Raw genomic sequence first — 20,685 nt, 5'->3', positions numbered from 1 at the left:
CGCGCTAACAGTGTCCGACAGTGCACATAAATACACGTACGAAGCCGTTTTAGCACCGTTTTTAATGCGTTGAATTTGAAAGAAAAACGCCGTAACTGACCAATTATTTCGTGAGTCTGACTGAGAAATGTTCCAAGCTACCTAGTACGTACGAATTCTTTGGGATATTTGCTCTTATAATCGATCGCAGAGAGAAGATGCACTCACTTTTTCCCATAGAAATGCATTACCGGAAGTCAATTTTGGACTGGTTGCTGTCTGCTTCAATTTGCGTCAGCACATTAGCGCCACCTGAACCTCTAGCGTATATTATAATAACTCTATGGGTTCAGGACTTTACAGATGCGTACCGGTCCTAGTGTGGTCCAAGTATATACTCGCACAGACCGCTACATAATCCAGAAGCTTCTTTGTCGCAGTGAAATTGCCAGAATAAAAGGAGGCTTCTCTCAGTCTTGCCTTCGTAAGGCTTGATCACGTAATTGTGGGATCGAAACCACCCGCCTGACGACAGTCCAGCGCGGCTCGTGGATTGAACACGGGATTTGCGCGAGCACTCGACTTTGGCTCGTAACGATCAATGCCTCGGCGGATACTCGGGTAGTGGCTCGTGTCCCACCACTGCGGTGATAAAATTAGCCGAACTCTAACAATGTCTGGAGTTCGGCGTGCGTTTTCCACTTTCCCGACCCCAGCGCGTGGCTATGATTAACGTTGGCGGATAGGCAACAAGCCACGCAGCAGCTTGTTCTGGCTCCGAGTAGAGGGGACGAAGGATGCTCACATTTCTCGGATTTATTTGGCGACTGTCCTCGCTTAGAAAGAAAAAAAAAAACTAAGGCAAGTTTATTCGGTTATTAACGTTAGGGGGTGATTCTGAGTAGTGTTTAGCGAAAGTCGAAAAATTGTTTCATGGCCCCTTTAAAGACGCGAGTCTAGCAGAAAGTATAAACACGAACGTCACTTTTTTTTAACGGTTGATAATTTTTTTTTCTAAAACGGTTAATACTCAAATTATTGTCTAGGTGGCGCAAGCCGCTGCCCTATTTCCAGGGTACAGCCCTATTTATGCATCCATCTTTTATCTTTTATTACAAAAGTCATCTCAGACAAAGTTTGTTATCACCTCCTTACCGCATTTTCCCTCGTCTCGACCATTCTTCTAAACTCCGTCCGATTTCATCGTCAACCGTCACTCACCAAATGTCTACTTTACCATTGGCCATTGACGACTGGAACTCACTGCCTGACGTAATTGCTTTGTAGCAACTAGGTGTCCGCGATGGCGATGTGGCTCACAGAAAGCGAGCCACACGCAAAGACGCGCACAAGGTGGCCACTTCAGCTTCCTTATCTGATACTAAGAAATTTTCTGCAGCCGTTAGCTTATTTTTTCTAACCCATAACTAGATAACAACGTGTTTTTGTAGATAAATAGTTTTGTTACTTTTTTTTTTAAGTGTTCACTCCCTTGTATAATGCCCCCTGGGCCTTCAAGGAATAATAAATGATGATGATGATGATGATCCGATTCAACCTTGCGTGATATTAAAAGCACTGGCTAGGTGGCGCAAGCCGACGCCCAATTTTCAGGGTTCAGCACTATGCATTCATCTATCCGATTCAGCCTTGCGTGATACTAAAAGCATTGGCTAGGTGGCGCAAGCCGACGCCCTATTTCCAGGGTTCAGCCGTATGCATCCATCCATCCGATTCGGCCCCTTGCGTACCTGGTTGACGAGGTGCTGGAAGTGTGGCGTGGACGGGTCCACGTCCTGCGGGTGCATGGCGTACTCTGCGAGCGCCTTCCACGGAGGTTGGTACGCGTGCACCTCGAGCGGCTGGGGGCTGGCGCTGCCCTCGTGCCGCACGGGGCTGCTGGCCACCATGGGCACGCCGCGGAGGGCGCCCAGGCTCAGCGGACGACCGTCCTGCGCAAATTAAGAAATACAATTAGTCACCGGCTGGCAGCGTTGGATCGCCTCAAGAATAGTGCGAAAACAAAAGACTGCTCACGTGTAGGAATGCGAGAGCATTCCTACGCGGCAGCGCGCCACGGCTTTCTTTTTCACACGCGGCGCCCCGTGGGGACATCACGTTCCCCCAATTCGCAGGCGCGGGCGAACCCCGCCGGCTCCACAACTTCCGTGACGATGCATCTGCGTTGCTGTGCTTTTCTTTGCTTTATTTCTGAAGCGCGTCCGCTTTGACCTTTAGCCCCCCGCCGACTTCCGTGACGAAGCACCTGATATGACGCGTCGCAGCCAATGGGAATTTATTGCTCGTTTCGCTGTTACAGACAAAGTCCAGCCGAAGGGAATTTAGTTGCCGTTTTTCGCCGGCTTTGCTCAGTGAGGCGGTCAATGCATTCGCATTAAAAAAGAATTTGGCTCCCCGCGAAGCATGACCAATGTAGCCCTCTATATGGTATATACATCGATGTATCTCGACGTATACCATATGTATGTCCCTGTTTTTTTGTCTTGTTGTCTGTCTTGTATATCGCCTACGTGTTTCTCTCCTCTGTCCCTGTATTTATTTATTTTTTGCGCAACTTTAACCGCGTTGTAAGTGCATTTCAGGTTAGCTCTACGTTATTTTATCAAGACGAGCGCGTTTCGTACGCCACGTGACAATGAGTGTAGATAACAAGTATACGCTTCGGTCCCTAGCGCCCACCAGCTCGGAGCACGTGGAGCGAAAGCTCGCACCGCAGAACCCAGGGATCCTGGGCTCAATCCCCACCCCTGCCCGTTTCGATCGGGATGACCGGCGTGCAATCGTGTATTACTACAGCGCGGTGCATGTTAAAGACCCCATGCTAGCGGTTGCACCGAACTGGCTAAATTGCTCATCTACAGCTAAGACACCAGACGCCCACTGAGGAAGACTAACTTCCGGCTGTATAAACATACACACAACAATTTGGTTTGGTCCATCTCGTGTCCCACTAGCGCCAGTAATACGGCAGTCAGACATGCTCGTACATCATTACAAAAGGCACGTACCGTGTTCGCCGTACCATCTACACATGATGGCACAATTGTCTACAATTATGCCCATAAATATCAGTAGTATTCTCTGGAAATAAAAAGGTTACAAAATGACTATTTCACCGAAAAAAAAAAAAAAAAACACAAATAACGCCGTCATATTTTTTTTTTATTATTTTAGAGCTATCATCCTTATAGTTTACAGTGTACAGTAAACATGATTGCGGAACCAATCTGGTTTAGTGCACGGTGCAAGACGAAGGGCCATATACTCGAACGTCGTTCGATCCTTAGCCGACAGTGCGACGGAAGTTATACGTGCTGGCCGGACCAATCGGCCGCCTCCCCTTTAATAACCTAACCCGGCTCCTCTGTGCGTGGATGTGGACGGGAGCGGGATTGCGTGCTGAAGGATCAATGTACCACTGGTCCAATGACGACGTAACTTCCACCGCACTGTCAGGTTAGGTGGTGAACGGATAGAAGAAGAAGATTGGGCGCGACTTTGAGTTGGACGAGCCTTTGTCACGCCACGAGGCGGGACTCCCTCCGCAAAATCCGCGACAAATTCGCCGCCTTGGCCAATTTGCGCTCGAACGGAAGTTGTGATCGCAAAAACGGTCCAGTCACGGCACCAGGTATACGTAAGTGCCTCCGATCAATTGCGAAGACGCGGCGCTGTGCCACCTGCCGACGTTGTAGACACGTATAGGCGCTCGCTTTGTGAACGAAATCTAGCAGCGCCATCCCGCACCCCCAACCGTCGAGGATATAAAGTTGTAAAAGCTTCAGAGACTAAAAAACGGCTCATTTTTTTAAAAGAGACTATTTTCAATAGGAGTACGATTGGTTTCCTGCAGATTTGAGTGGAACTACCCTCAAACGTATTTGGAACTACAAAAACAGCTAAAATACTGATACCAAAATACATTTATGAGAATGTATAGGGATAGTTATCAGAAATACGATTAAAAAACGGAAAAAGTATTTTAAAATACAAATACTTGAATACATTTTTGTGGGGCAGAAACACAGACACTACGAAACTTTGTTATATATGAAAAATAACAGTATTGTAATAATGCGATTAAATGCAAAGGTGCAAGCCAGCTGGACAAGAATGACGAAGATTTGTGTTTGTCCTTTGTTCCTCTTGTTCCCCTTCTCCAGGGATTTCTTCGACATTATTGTAGATGTTTTGGTGCACCTCTTCACGCATGCGAAAAAAAGAAAGAAAGAAAGAAAACGAAGTATGTTTTGGAATACGAGATTTTGTTTTTAAACTAGCAAACGAGTAATTAATGCAAAATTGAGCCTGAATTTTGACGTTGGCGTGTTTTGCTAGAATCAAATTTAGCACAGAATTAACATCTTGCATTTTGAAAAGTAATAAGGAAAACAAACGAGTGTTTTTTTGTTTGTTTTTTCACCTTGGCTTGTGCGCGGTTTTATTTCGGCATCTCTTATCTTTTCTTATCTTACCTATTTTATTATATTATCTCTTACCTCTGAATCAATTTTGCGTCCTCCCAAATGACGCCGAGAAGTTACTACGATTATTCCCAATGCGGGTGCATCTTTCAGCGGTGACCTTACAACGCCACCGTCGAACAATGTTCAAGGTACTCGTAATCCTTTTATTTGGTAGTTGGGCGCGCCGAAAAAGCCTTCAACTTTTGGAATCTACAGGAATAGTAGGTCACCAAAAGTACGGGAAAACATGTGTTGACTTTTGCACGATAAAGAAGGGAGTGATGAGCGGTCAGCGACACAAAAACGTCCTGGACGAAACTTGACCTTGACTTTCGGTCTAGAAATCACCAATTCATAAAAAAAAATATATATTTACCGAAATACATTGTTTCTTATAGTATCCTGATACCAGGAATACACCCGAAATCGTATTTGGATACAAGAAGTTCAAAATATACACTTTGAAAAATTGTATCGCGATACAGAGATATAAAAAAACAATGTATTTCTGAAATATACTCTCGCGATGCTGCCCAAGACCCTTGATTCTGGTCTTGCGTGCTGCAATACCAGTGTAGAAAACATTTCCCTACAGCGTAGGGAAATGTTTCCCTACGGTGTAGGGACATGTTCCTTACACTGTAAAGCCAGTCACTCTTTTCATTCATCCGACAAAAGACACGGTGTTAGCTATAGACATGATGACGGCGTCTATTCGGCAGTCGGCTAATAATTGGGAAATAAGGTCTTATTTTTATCACTTTTTTCCGTTATCGCTCCCGTCTTTGTGGAAGTTATTTACGAAAAAACGGCCACTCCGTTTTCCCTTATTCGTTACACTGTATGCGGCATAAATTGCCGCCCATCGTCCAACACAAATGTATATGCAGCTTTTTGCACAGAGCGTTTGATGAGACAGGAACATTATGTTATCTTACACACACAACAAAAGAAGCGTCGCGACGCATAGGCCTGTAGCTGTCAAGTTTTTGAGCGGCGCCCCCCCGCGAGCGAAATCGAATATTTTTGGGTCGCGTTTCGATTGGGCGCTGTTCTTAAGCTTCCTCTCGTTGCTGAAGGGCGCTATGAAAGAAAACATTAGCAAAACAGCTGAAAGGAATGGATACTTCCATAGCCTCCTCTATACACACAAAGCCTGGCAGTTCGACGACGGAGCCATAGAGTGCCCGGTCGCAGATTTTTAGCCCGAGGATCTGGTAGCACAGAGCACCAAAGGGCCATTTCTCGGGGAACCTGGACGTCAGCGCACAGCTTTTGAAGCGGCGAGGACCCGAAGCACACTTGTTCGCTTGGGAGAAGTGTGTTTCGGCGTCTCGCCGCAGCGGGGCGCCAGTCATGTGGCTCTCCTAGGCTAGGTGGCGTAAGCTACCGCCCGATCCGAAGGGCTCAACCGGATTCATCCATCCATCCATCCTGTCATCCGTTGTCTGCCGCTCCACCTTTTCCATTTCGGCGGCCGTTTCTCGTGGCGATGCCATGCTTTGTCCATATATAGGAGGCTATGACTGTACTTTTTTATTTTACGCGAATGAAGAGACGTTAGCAGACGCTAGGATCTGCTCGTGGCTAGTGCATGTTCTAACGATACAACGCCACCTTTTTGGCCGCGTCTTGCAGACGCCGAAACCAACATTACATGGTCGCGTCTTGTGGAAGCGCTCGCGCCCCCTGGCCAAGTGCAGCAGGCCTATGGAGCTAGCCCAAGGTCTACCCACTAATCCTACCAACCAGAGCTCGGCGTTCTGAACGTTCCCACGCGCTCTCGTTTCCCCTCCTCTTCCTCGGTTTATCGGCGCATTGCGTCAAAGAACGGAAATGCTTCGAAAACGCATTGCGTCGGACAGGCTCGGACGGGCGACATGGATGAGGCCGGGCAAAGCAACAGACAGACATCTGAAATCGACGACATGTCGCCCTTCAGAATGTTGCAACGATGTTACTGGATGGAGTGCAGAAACTTAAGCGCTTCCTGATCACAGTTCGAGCGGGGGAAGTACTAAAAAGGTGTGATGATCCAGATCGTTTCTGGCTGCGACTTAAAAAGATGCGTGGCTGCTTTTGTTCGGGTGCAATATTTTGCTTTCAAATTGTCTGTTGTACACATCTTCAGTCAGATACAAAGTTCCAAGATATTTGTACAAGCTCATACCGATATGTTAAAAAAAAAGTTAGGCGCAGCAGAAACTAGATGTCAAGCCGTTTATGCTCGCGATTACAATAAAGCTCGCAAAATTCTTAAAGGGACCATGAAATGATTTTAAAATCGAGTTTCATCCACCGCACGTCGTAAAAGGTGTGAAAAGAAACACAAAAACACAAAAATAGGGAGCCCAAAAAAATTATTTGCTATAGAACTTTTAAAAGAAAACTGGACTCTTTTGCGCCTTCCTTCCTTCGCCTGTTCACTACGATGCATACGCAGAATCGGTGCACGTCAGCCGAATCCACATCGCCTATTGGGTAAGAGCCTACCTCACCAGCACCGCGATCGTAAACAATAAATAGCCGGCGAATGTTTCCTAAAAGTTTTGTTAAATAATATTCAGATCCACATTTTGTAGCATAATTAGAGATGTGTGGCGAAAATTGCCAAATTTGATAATGCTGAGAGCCAAGCGCCATCTATCGTGTGGTAAACGAAGCAACTACTGCGCGTGCGCAGTAGGGCAGGGCCGCCAGTTACTTGGGTGACGGCGACCGACTAACATTTATTTTCTTTGTTTTCCTTCCTCTCAAAACTCTGACTGACTGAACGTTTATTTTTCTACGTGTTCTTCCCGCGCGTGCCGACTTCAAGCAGCAAGAAAACAGTACTTAAAACAGACCACGACGAACAAGAACGCTGGATTCACCGACTCCGACGAAGCGTATAGGCCTAGCAGGCATTCCGACTCGGCGCTGCGTTGCTTCGTCGCAAGACCGTCTACCTACGACCGGCTGGCGTGCTAAATGGAATATGCCCGCGCGACCCTTGTGGACCCTTCCCGTATTATAGTTTGATCACTGACCTCAATTCTAGATTAAGAGGTGAGGAGGTCAATCTCTTCCCCTTGTTTTCCGAGGCAGTGTTGACGAACACTCGTCGAAAAGGGACTCTCGTCGATTCTATCTTCTTGTTTTGTGTGATATAGAGCTGAAATAAACGCCGTATGGATTGCCTTCGTAACACGGTATGTACACTTTGTTATTGGTATGCCATTTTTATTCTGACAGACTGCACGTCACTGTCGACCCCGGTCCAACCTTTCTTTGCCGAGTGTCGCGTCAGTATCGAGTTGCAATCGTAAAAGAACGGTCCCGAAGCGCTTACCAACAGCGCGAATACAAGACTTCCATCAAGCGCGCGCGTCCGCTCCGAGTGTAAGCAGGTATTTACGTGGCTCTTGCTGACACTCGTAGTTCAAACGTATCTTTTTTAACGTCGGCTCGCTCCTGCATCTCCGAGGCCGCGAAAAACGCCATCTACGTCGCTTTGCAAACGACTGACACGGGCCGGCCCTTCTGCCAACAATGACGGGGTGGTGACAAGACTCGCTGCACTTCCCAACAGGCATACCGGCGTATGGGACTAGTCCCATGCTGTCGCTGTAGCGCAACATATCTCATTGAATTTCGCTCAGCTGCGATGCGGCGATGAGGGGCGCCGATTCAGGAAATACGTCGGTGACATCAGCGCAGTAAAACCTACCGGCGCACCCCGACTCGTTGCCGCTAACACTCCCATTCTCCTACTGCCGAGAGAACTTCCGGTTCCGGAAACGGTCTACGTCACGGCTTCTTTTGCGGTCAGTTGGAGAGAATGAAAAAGTCGATATTTCAATAATTTTTTGTGTAGAAGTTAATAAACCGAGACGAAAACGGATGCCTGTTCGGCATTCAGTGAACATTGACGGTTTAATGTAAAAGTTATCTGGAAAAAGTAAAAAGGTCATTTCATGGTCCCTTTAACACTCTGTTATTCCTTTAAAAAAGTTTTTATTTAACGCCTACGAAAATCAATTTTCAATGGTCCTCGCCCTGTCTATGACGCCGCTCTAACTTATTTATGCTTTGTATTGCTTTGTGTGCGCGTGTGTGTGTGTTTGTGTGTGTGCAAGTAATGCACCATCTTTTGCTTGCTATGGTAACCAGCGGCCGTCCAAGCGCTTCTTCTCCATAACAAACGCATGCAATGTACAGGTCCGCCCGGAAGTGTCACGCTCCCTAACATCAGAGTATCCTGACGCCGTACTCGCCCATGCGCCCCAGCCCACCGTCCATCCCGCAATCTGGCAGGTGAACACCCCACCGCAAAAGAAAAAAAATCCTCCGAACAGACGATATGATTCGAGTAAAGGACCGCCCAAACACCTAAAATCACGCAAAAGGGTACGCGCACCAGAAACACCACCCACCGAAACCGGTAAGGCCGGCTCACGCGACTTTTCCACAACCCGCACTGATTTTGTGTGTGCACATGTGCGTTTGTGCGAGCGTGCACGCGCTTCTTTTTTTCTTTTTTTGGCGGAACACCCGGCGTGCATCCAGACCTTTCTTATCTGTACCACGGGGTCGTATATGCGCCGCCGCGCCCTACACCTCTCGCCAGACGTCGCCCCATACCGAGCACCGAGTGTTCGAACTCCACTCGAGTGCGCCCTCCTCCGTACATCTATGCGCGTGTTTAGTTTTTTTCTTTTTTTTTTTTTCCGGGGAGGGCTGACGGCACGTAAGGTTAATGGAGTGGAGCGCAGTACTCGGAACATGCATGCGGGGACCCTCCACGCGATCCTGCCTTCCTCCCGGCCTCCCTCCATACAAACATACTCTCGTTCAGGAGGTCCAAGCTCGAGCCCGAACACGAGGGCGGGAGAGCACTCTTATCGAAAGGGCCGGTGTTTTCCGGGATTCGCGATGCCTGCATGCTCGTCCGCAGCAGCCCGGACTCTTGTACTCTAAGCTGACAGTGCGACGGAAGCTGTACGTGCTCCTCAAAAAAGTCGCACGTTCGCCTTTAAATTCACTGTTCATTTCACGAAGAGAAGTGTGTGTTCCCATATTCTGGTACCGGCTACTTCGAATCAAAGAAACGGATCGAATGTTCATCTTTCGCCACGTGATCACTCTTCCTCCCATACCTTCGCGCAGAGAAAGAGCGGGCGAGTCAGGCGATGAAAGGAAGACGTTGATTGGACCAACGAGCTTGTAGCTTCCGCTGCACTGTCAGCTTACGGGTGAACGGGGAACGGACCTGTGATCGTAACGTCCAGATTCCGGGTTCCTTTGTTACGTACACTATGACGATTGCGCGCGCAAGACTGATGGTGTATGCGTGGGGCTTTGTTACGTGCATCGGGACTTGAAGCGAGGAACGGCGCACTGTACACCTTTGTAAGTGGGGTCCCGGCTTAGCCTCGAATAGCGCGCCGAGGTGAGGCGGACCTACTCTTCTCTAGCCAGGCCGTTCGGTGCTTGTCGTACAATGCTGTGAAGCGCCTCTCTCTTAAGCATACATCAATGAGCGCAGAAAGAAATTAGAAAAATAATGATAAATATACAGCTGTTGTCTTCGACCGCTAAAGAGTACGAACAATTAAGTGAAATAGCAAGACCAGTAAGAAATCGAAAAATTTGAAGAAAAAAAATCTAAAGTGTCAAAGCGCTCATCAGAATGCGCCAGAAGCCGCATGGCCATTGCATGAACGATGGCTGCGCGCGCGGCGGCTCTGGCTTCCACGATGTGCTGGAACGTCCTACAACATTTGATGCTACGAATCTGTGTGGGTACCTTTTCCAGCGTTCCGAAACAGTGTGTCGCTAGCGCTGGCCGTCGGCGATACACCAGACGCCGCCATTTTGTCCTTGCACACCCGAATGACGTACCCCTGGCGCACTCCAGCATGGCGGAAACGTTACGGGGTGCCAGAATCGCCAAAAATGGCAGCGCACAGGAGCCGTTCCTGCAAACGCGTATACCTATGGCACCCTGTAGATCTAACTCAGAGGCCGACACGCGCGCCTCTCGCGGCGGCGTCGCGCGTACTCGTCGGGAAGCGACTTCGGCAGTCGCAGCTCGACTGCAGTGCATGGTACACCGGTGGATGTCGCGAGGTCGACATGCCTGCCTGGGCTACCACATCGCCGGAACTGCGAGAGCTTCGGGAGCGGCACAGGAGCTCTACCGTTCTCCCTACGCTGACTCAAAAGTGGCCGCGCGCGGCGCTGTTCGCAGGCTGATCGGTAGCGGCTCCTAGCGGACGCAGGGTGCCCGTAGTTTGCATGGGACGTTATTCGCGGCCATGCCAGTACTTTTATGCGACGCGAGCGTTCGGTTCGCCGTGTTAATTTCACACTGCGGAAGTTGTTCGAATAAACCGGTAAGTGGAAATAGCCGTAAGCACCCAGCAACAGCAACACTTGCAAGCGATGTGTGTGCAGACTTGTGCGGCACTTCTTACAAGTAACCAAATTACTCGTAATCGATTACTCTTTGGAGTAATTTTGTAATAATTTCATTACGAAAGTAATCCTAAGAGTAATTTCCTTACTTTTGGAAGTACAAAGTTACTTGTAAGACCCGCTTTTTTCCCACTCCCCTCTCTAATCGTGCCCTTTGAAAAAGTTCCGAAGTCCACGAAGGGAAGATGGTTTTCCCAAATTGGTGGATTAACAGATAAGCCGTTTATAAATCGGTGGACTAAAAGATAAGTCGTGGATAAATCGGCGATTTTAACACAATAACGAACAATGCAAAAAACCCAACGCCGAAAAAATTCTCGTTTTGAAAATTTGAAGTACTCGGACAAATAGGCACAACGGTTCCTTTTCAAGTAACGGCCCATTAATTTTCTTTTCAGGTAATCAAATCATTTATTCAATATTTTTTAAACAGGGGTAATTATAACTGCAATCAATTTTTGTTTTTCGAGTCTCGTGTACAGGACTGACTATATGTATATCTTACTCACATTTCGTCACAAAATTTCAGAAGAAACAACAATAAAATATCCTTGCCATGTCCTGGAAATGAACTGTGACGATGCGGCACGCAGTTAAACCGCCCCGACGTCACGCGCCACTATGACGTCACGTAACAATGTAACGTCAGTCGACGTAGTCACACGTAACATACAATTCCAGATCAATCTAGTGGACGGGGTCGATGCGAGACTGACCGACATGTGGTACTAAATTCCAACTAAATTAAACGGACAGGGGTGACGTGACGCTGCGGCGTCGCGTGTGACGTCACCTGATGTGGTCACGTCACACTGAATTCTCGCTAAATGTAGCGGGCCACGACCTACACATAAACATACCTCGGGATCCACAGAGAAACCTCGCGAATAATCGCTATTGCCGAAAACAAAAAATAAATAAATTTGCGGCTGCGTTTCAATCCTCGGACTGTTCAATCGTCCGCTGTTGGTTTCCGGATTTGGGTGTGGCAGCGCTTCGCGCCATGCTCGCGCAAATATTGAATCAGGCCGGACGCTCGCGGCGCCTATATTCTATATCGAACACCGCGGACGCCGGTGCGCCAAGCTATCTGGCGCTTGTTCCGCCGCCCAGCCCTTGTAGTTCATCTGGAACGATGATCGAATAGGTTTCTCTTGCAGGGGTACGCGTGTTTGATCGCAGATACATCATGCAATCACAAACACGCTTGCGGAGCACGTGGTATTTGTGTTGGGTTATACGGGTCCTCGTTTATTTCGCTTTCATGTTGCGTGCTTCCTCGACAGTATAGCGTCTTGTACAACTTCTCTTAACGTTTCCGGATGTTTGATATTTGTCTGCGCGCGCGTGAGTTTAGTTGCCTGTTAATATTTAATCTCTATCGAACTGTAGAGTTAACCGGCGATTCTCACCGTTCCTCTGTACGGGTTCATCAGTATTGCTGTTATAGACGAATAATGACGCATAGAACTAACACCGTTGTAACATCAACGTAAGTAACTCGGGATGCGTCTCAGTGGGGACTTTTAAGCAAACCGTTACCGTGTTCCGCTTACCGCACTACCGAAGCTTTTGAACACGGTAACGGTTTGCTAAAAGTCCCCATGGAGAGAGTTACCTTCCGCGACCGTAAATGTAACGCCATCGAACTTTTTCACCGGACCTCGGGTATCACAATCACAGTTGACACCGTGATGGTAACGCCGTCATCCGTGGATAGACGTGCTTCCTAATCACGGCTTCGGTCGTGGATTGTTGCAAACGGTGATGTTGAGTCGGCACGTTCATTAAACACAAGCTCAAAACTGCGAGTTCAATCCTCATGTGACTGCATGTAACCGAAAGCTCCCTTTGGTTGCCACCAGGGGTGCTGAGGAACTGTCGAGAATGAAGTAGTACTCGCTGATTTACCTGCATAATTCTTTTTATATCCCTGCTGCAATGAGCGAACGCAGTGACCTACAGAGCTGCTGAGGATCGCCCCTTTTTTGTATTTTAATAGCTTGTTTTCACCGAAAATCCTACGCTCGCACATATTCTTGTTTGTGGTGCTTCATTTGTGACTTGGCTTGGTTCGCGAACGGGAAGTTTGCACCGAATATGAAGCACCACCCCTTCCGGTTTTGAAGAGCGCGCAGACAAGTCAAGGCAGGGTCTCGAAACAGCAAAATTCAGTTTTCAGACCAGAGCAAAGAGATATGCTAGCATCCGCATATCCCCAAGGTAGAGAAAACTTGTGTGGCTAATGAAAACAAAAATACTTCGTTTTATTTATAGAACTCATACATTCTTATTCTTCATTGCGATTCTTCGTTCCCCAATTACAGCGAGCATTCGGTAAACTCATTCACGTCGCTATTTCCGGAAACTCGTGTCACGTTTTCTCCATGTTTCAGGATAACCTCTCGCGTGCTGGAATTTCGACAACGACTCACCGTAAGCTCGTTCCAATGAAAGGCTAGCCAATTGATACTGGTTGATAATATGTAAAAAAAGTAATAAATAAGTTAAAATATTTGCTTATATGGCATGCATCTTGCTGACGAAGTTAGTTATATGCGTGAAGTCCACAGACTTTGAATTGGATAAAAACTGGGAATTCCCGTAACACTGACAAACGATGCTAAACTGCCTCTAATACACGCACCTGTCGGCTGTGGGGGAACCGGCGAACTGCTGTACACGTCAGCAACACAAAAAGGGGTCGAATGTATCATTTGTTTCACCTGTACGTGTGTAGGCAACTCGAGTTAGGCTTCTGCAGTTTGGAACCTGCTGCAGCCGGAATCATTCATATCGGAGATTCAGCTTGCGACGCCAGCTTTCCTCTTTTCACAAACATGTTCTCACCTGTCTATTTCTGCAACGACGTTGATTTCGTTATGCCCGCGTGATGAAGGTGGCCATCCTACGATACTTCGTAGAGTATTTCATTCCACAGCCCGACCGCGAAACGGGTGCATTAACGTCCAAAATTTTCTTCTTTTTAGCTTGAAATGAATTGTCTTACACCCCTTGTTTTGTTCCATTTGTAAATAGCGAAGATTGTTACCCTGCGCACTAATGAAAAACCCAACGAAAAACCTAACAATCGCCCCCCCTTCCCCTTTTTTATTTCTAAAGTTAGTGTGTGAGAACAGTAAGCATGTTAGTTCTCTTCGCTTAAATTAATCTACTGCCAGGCTGATTTTTCTATCGTTGCATTACATCATAAACCTAGAGGCACGCCGAACTACGGCCGTAGCATCACGACAAAAGCGTTTAACACAAATCACGCAGAATAATAAAAAAAAATATATATAAAAATTAAAAAAAAAAAGAGGAATTTTTGACACGCGGCGTTTCAAAGAAACTGAATAGCGCTAATAGACGAACTCCCGGACTCGAACTGTAAGTAGCTTCTGCGTGCGCGGACGAATTTCGAAGCCAAAAGTGTCCCCCCCATTGCTCAAACCGCGCTCATAGCACGCGCCTTCCTCGCGCCCGTGCAGCGATATTCCCTCTCCAGCGGTATAAGAGATATATATATACGGAACGTCGCTGGTGCGTTGCAGAACGCGCACGTGCACGGGCGCGCGCGGCCTCTTCACGCACGAATGCACGCGCACGCGCCTGCTCTCGAGATCACTGCACGCGCGCGCTGCTCTTTTAGTGGAGGGAGAGGGGGGGATCTAGAGGGCGCGGCACCACAAGGTTTTTCCGTGCAACGGGACGGCCGCTTCTGTAATGACGCACCATTGTCTTGCGGCACGCGGCGGTCGGCCAAAACGTGCCGGACACGGCTGAGTTCCTCGCTCGCGCCGTTCGCCCAAAAGCGAACATATATATAGAGCACAAAAAAGATGGAGTCGGTGATAAAGCAAAATGTAAAGATCACAAAAAGAGAGAGCACACAGACGAGAAAGTGATGGAACTGTAACGACGGTGCGGGGGGATTGAGAAACAGTTTTCTCTCTCGTGGGAAAACTGAAATTATTTTTCTTTGTTGCGCTTTGTTCGGGGTGTGTTTGTCGAGAACGCGGGGGAGGGGGACGAAGTTTTGGTATACACGCTGGCTGGAGTTGCGCTCGCGCTCGGCGTTCGTCATGGGAGACTGGAGCATAGATAGGTCGCGTGCCGTATAGATGGACCGGCGACGTTGTCGTGAGTGTTGTGTATACCGCCGTCGTCGTCGTCGTCATCGACGTTTTTGGCGGACGTTTCGGTGGAAAGCGGCGACGGTGTGTCTGAAGTTTGAACCTTTACGGGCTGGTAATTCCCCGAACGACGCGCGGTAAGGAACTTATTTCACGTTAGTAGCGACTGAGCTTGATAGGAAATACATATCGCTCTGGCGATATGTATTGGCCCGAAGCCCATACATTTCACCGTCATCTTAACATCGAATGGGGGTCTTTGACGTCATTTTTGTTTCGAGTGCTCGCGCACGCAACAAAAATGACAGCTGCTGGCTCGTGGAAAGAACGTGCGCCACTTATTATGGACACTGAATTCCTTGGTTCAGTATCCCTTTAAGGAGATTTTGACAGCCTGACAACCACAGCGGCGTAGTCTGACAACCGGGGGAGGACTAATTCCGGCCACCATTTTTGTGGCTCTGACTCCTAAGAACTCTATGTGATTTCTGAGGAATAAACACTGATCTCTATGTCTCTTTGCTGGATCGCGTTTGACCAGCTCCGCCTATGGACGGGAATGCGGCCGCGGTCGGCCATCTTTTTGGTAGAGTTATATTAGCGAGTTTTAGAATAGGGGGCCCCAGAGCTTGGGGTGCCCCAAACAGCTTGGGGCGTCCCAGTGCCCATGCGCAGAAGTTCTGCGCAAGCGCGCTGGGACACCCCAAGCTGTTTGGGGCACCCAAAGCTTTGGGGCCCCCTATTCTAAAACTCGCTATTATCTCTAGCCTTCATAGTAATATGGCAGACAGCGCAATGGCAGCAGGCTGCCATAAAATAGCCGTGGATCTAGTACACTGTACCGTAAGTGATATTTCGTGCTTGATTGAAGTTGTTCGCCGAAGCAGATTCTTGAAACCCGGCGTGAAGACCCCACCTTTGAGGACCCCGCCAAAGTTCTACGAAAGCGCAGCACCGGGGGAAAGCAGCGCAGCTCGCATCGAAAGCACACTACGCGTACCGGCGTCTGCTTTCGATGCTTCTTTCGATGCGACTTTCGACGCGTGCTGTGCTGCTTTTCCCCGGTGCTGTGATCTTATGAAACTTTCACCGGGTCCTCAAGGATCGGGCTACCGTTCACGTCGGGTTTCAATAATATGTTTCGTCAAACAATTTCACTCAAGCACGAAATATCACCCACGCTATTTTGATGGCAGCCTGCCACCACAACTGCCACAACGCTGCCTGCCATGGATGGATGATAGTGGCTGCACCAGCTGTACCTTTCTAGAGGTGCCGGGCAAACGCGATCCAGCAATTGTCATAGAGATCAGTGGGAATAAACGAGACAAAGAAGTAACGCCATTTTGGGTTATCGCGAAATCCGCTGGTTCTATCGGGCAACACGTTTCGCCCATTGGCCAAACTCTCTCAGTATAAACGGCTCTGGGCTAAGAGTGTAGAGAGCGCCACCGAGCGGCCGCGCCACGAAAAGGCACCAGGCGTTCTTTGGAAGCTTGTCAGACTGAGCCCGTTGAGGCAGACTAACTTCCGGCTGTTCAAGCGAACGCACAACGCAATTACCTCTTGTCCCTAATACCAGAGTCCCACTAGAGCGACAGACAGAAACACACGACAGCGACAAGCCTCCAACACACGCAGCGCAATGTTCGTCGATAGACGAGGCACATGCCACGTGCAGCCTTTGGGAAGATCATGGCGGCACAGCGCGGCACTGAGCAAGATTTCAGACTCCATGAATTTCCCAGAAGTGGCGCGCGGCACGTGCCTCGAGCATTTCTACAACAACGAATGGCGCCGCTTTTCCCAGGATAGAGGCGCTTTAGTTCATATTCGTTCGGCGCTCGGAAAGTAAGCACGAGCGATTGCAAGCCTGCCAAAGATACCTCACGTGCATGATGCTCGTGTTTGAGCATAGCCTCTTTCATTCTACAAAGCCTGTCAAATCGCGAAAGACTCTAGTTTGAGGTAGGGTGCCTTCATGTGCGCTTTGCTTAGGGTGGAGACATCTGGCTATGCATCTAGCCATTTCGTCCCACACTTTTATTTTTGTTTTTTGTTCAGAAGCGCGTGAAAGAGCGTGTCCCTGCACGCGTTTGTGGCGCTGACTGTGCTATGGCGACATTTTATTTTCGTCGATTTCTTTGTATTTTCACCGTGAGCGCGTGCTGTCGGCATCGGGTACAGGGTGGCATCACCCTTAACAGAAGGACATTGAGGAACCCTAGCTTGAGGCATGTCGCTGTCGTTTGTTTCTGTTTGTCGCTCTAGTGGGACTGGGGCATTTCTATAAACCACGGTGTAAGATGCACTCTTTAGGTGAGGACACGGCGGGGCTGAATGCGCGGCGCGAGGAATCAGATAGTGTTCGTTTGACGGGCATTCGAAAGGCTGCATCATTCCGCGGCCACCGTGCCCGCGGCTGACAGTGTCGCCGGCGGCCAAACGGCGAAACTGTGTGAGAGCGAAAAAAATCATCTCGTTGCCATGACACCCCAGTACACCGTGGCCTTTCTGCACGTGCGACAACCTCGCTGGAGCTCTGCGCGTGTGGAGCATGAGGCGGCACGAGCCGTCTTGTGCACTGCTGCCTGCCTCCTGCGTCTTACACCGTGCCTATCAAGCTTTACGTGCCCACGGGTCGACGAGTCATCTGCCGGCGCCGCTTGAAACCGTAGTTAGAGAGAAAGAGAGTGAAAAGCGAACTTTATCGGCACGTCGCAAGGAGCGCGCTGTCCTCACCTGGAGAGTATTATCTTACACCGTGGTATAAACACAAATGCGCAGAAGAAAAAAAAAAAAAAATAGCCGAACCAAAAAAACGTTTGCACTCAATTTGGCGGTCGAGCAAGCCCGACACGTGCGCGAGACCGGCACGAAATCAATGTCTTCCCAGTGTCGGTCTTTTCTCACGGTAGGCGGACGGCCGCTGCTGGCCGGAGCCTTTGGCTGCGAAATTTGGGGAAACGCCTCCATGGCGCAACGGAGCGTTGAAGGGACCGACCTTCACCTGCTGGGAAAGAGCGCCGTATCGATCGTCGTCCGGCAAAGCCCCGTGGCGCAAGGCGAGCGCTCTCCATCGATCCGGGATTGGAAACCAGACGCCGCTTCTCGCCAGAGATGTATTTATTATTGTTTCTATATTTATCGGTGCTTAAATAAGGACGGTTGCGAGGATAGTCTGGAGCTAAGAAGAAGCTACACTTCCTGGGGCGAAAATTCCGCGAACAAGGCGACGAATATCGCCCGGCAGGGTTCGCGCTCTGCCTGCGCTTAGCGTCAGATGGCCGTCACGCTGGGCGCAAAGCGAACACGACCCCATGCGAAGTTCATCGGTTATTCGCCGCGTATTTGCCCCATGGAGTCCAGGCTTAGCTTTTAAAAGCCTCATTGCGGTATTCTGTTTCTAATTTAGACAATAAACGTACAAATACAAACACAGAATAAAATCGTGAGGTCCCAGCCCACTCGCTATACTCGAATTGTTTTAGCCGTCGACAACGGCAAAAAAAAAAAAAAACGCATTTTTACGTGGTGAATGATGTTGATTGGGGCGAAGCTCCGGTAGTGCTTGCCTGCGTAGACGCTGAGCCGCAGCATCCCGAGCCTTTCGTTCGTTTTCATCCATGTCACGCTGCGGTCAAATGCTCAAATGCGTATATAGCCACGTTCCATACCACACATTCTCTTTTTGACATGGATGAAAACGAACGAAAGGCTCGGCATGCTGCGGCTCAGCGTCTACGCAGACAAGCACCACCAGAGCTTCGCCCCAATCAACAACATTCACCACGTGGAGATGCGGATTTTTTTTTTGCCCTACACGAGCACGGGAGCACGTGCTCACGTGCTCGTGAGCGCGTGAGCTCACGAGCAGGAGCACGTGCACCCGACGGCGGGCGGACATACGGACATGGCTAGCCCCTAAGGAGCTTCGCCCCTAATATACAACGAAGGTCATGACGCCGCGCCTTTACGCCTATCGGCTTGTTGCATCTCAAGTCCCTAGATAATAGATCTAGTGATCTAAAGTCCCTCCATAAGTATCACGGGACTTTAGTTGCGTCGGCTACGCTTTGCCTAGCGTGGTACTTCGAAGCGCAGGAACGCAGCGTCATACTCGTCATGTTTGTTTCTTACTTGTAAACTCGATTTGTCCGAGTTACGGACACATCCGAGTCAAGTCGCCGTGGCTCCGCTGTAGCAGACGCACCTGAACTGTAAACATGTCCGAGCGACCGAATGTGCGTGACAGCGCTGCATGATGATATGGAGCTACATTAATAGGCTGCTAAAGAAAACGCCTTCTGCACGCTGCCATCTTTGTCTGCTGGGCTGTGGGACGCCTTGTGAACATGTGCTGTTGATCTGGTGTGCGGTATATCGGACGCTGCGCGTACGTTCAGAGCGCAGTGACTCGGCATTTTTGCCCGGGTCTCAGCTAAGAAATTTTTTAGCTTCTTAGCAGCCTAAGAGCAAAGCTCTATAGGCTGCTAAGAAAAAACCTAAAAAACTAAAGCCTGCGCGCCGCGTTTTGTCACGTCAGCACTCTAAAACAAAAAGGGTGCATTCTTACACCTTTTGTCCCATATAATACACCCCAGTTCGATGTACAGCGCACTGACGTCGATCTGACGCTATACTAACTTCGACGAGAGGCTTAATAGCCGTGTGGTACAACTTATTAAAATAGCTAAAGTACGTGTTACTGACCTACTGCAAAACCTCAGTGCTTTTTTTTTTTTCTGTGGTCTTTAAGAGGTAGTCTAGCTATTCAATAAGTTTTTTCGCACCGTTATCAAGCCCCTCCTAAAATTTGGGGCCGTCTGCTTGGCTATAGTGCTCTGTACGTCGAACTGAAGTTTTGGGGATGCATTATATGGGACAATAGGGTGTAAGGTGACACCCTTTTTTCTTAGAGTAAGTCACAACTCCTAGGCCAAGTTAGGAGAGCCGGCAGAGGGTTTTGACCGTCGAGCATCTGCGACGATCCTGACGGTGCACTTCGGATGGCCCGAAATGATACTTTTTCGTTATTTTTATTTTTCAATGATCCGTCGAAGATAGAATTGCGTTATAGGTTAATTGTAGCATAGCCTCCTATATACTGGCAAAACCTGGCAGATCTCCACGAGAAGCGGCCGCCAAAATGGAAAAGGTGGAGCGGCAGACAACGAATGAGAGGAGAGCCACGTGACTGGCGCCCCGCTGCGGCGAGACCCCGAAACACACGTCTCCCGAGAGCGAACAAGTGTGGTTCGGGTCCTCGCCGCTGCAAAAGCTGTGCGCTGACGTCAGGTTCACCGAGAAATGAATCTCTGATGCTCTGTGCTACCAGATCCTCGCGTTCCAAATCTGCGACCGGGCACTCTATGGCTGCGTCGTCGTACTGCCACGCTTTGTGAGTATAGACAAGGCTATAGTTGTACCGACTAAATCTTTAAAAAAAAAAAAAGAAGTAAATGACGTGACGACGTAATTTTGTAGACGGCAGGCGGCTCGGAAGCGAGGAAAAGCCAGACATTAGGTGCGCAATCGGGCAACGTAAAAAAAGGCGGACAGACTTGAAGCGGTGTCCCATCAGGAACCGCCATCGGTTGACCCTCCGATAGATCCGCTCAAAG

At 48.9% G+C, this 20,685-nt stretch overlaps 1 protein-coding gene across 1 annotated transcript in view; it reads right to left on the bottom strand.

The window, feature by feature from the left end:
* Positions 1 to 20,685, bottom strand: part of LOC8036128 (insulin gene enhancer protein ISL-1) — a 154,772-nt gene that overhangs the window by 16,613 nt on the left and 117,474 nt on the right. Inside the window, exon 6 of the mRNA XM_029983141.4 lies at positions 1,731 to 1,931. Within this exon, the coding sequence (XP_029839001.1) occupies positions 1,731 to 1,931 (201 nt within the window). The remainder of the gene's footprint in view (positions 1 to 1,730; positions 1,932 to 20,685) is intronic.

This window comes from Ixodes scapularis, unplaced genomic scaffold (assembly GCF_016920785.2).
Source record: "Ixodes scapularis isolate PalLabHiFi unplaced genomic scaffold, ASM1692078v2 PGA_scaffold11__112_contigs__length_91849675, whole genome shotgun sequence".
In the NCBI taxonomy this organism is placed as follows: domain Eukaryota; kingdom Metazoa; phylum Arthropoda; class Arachnida; order Ixodida; family Ixodidae; genus Ixodes; species Ixodes scapularis.
Note: the sequence above shows the minus strand (reverse complement) of the source record. Positions and strands in the feature narration are given on the sequence as shown.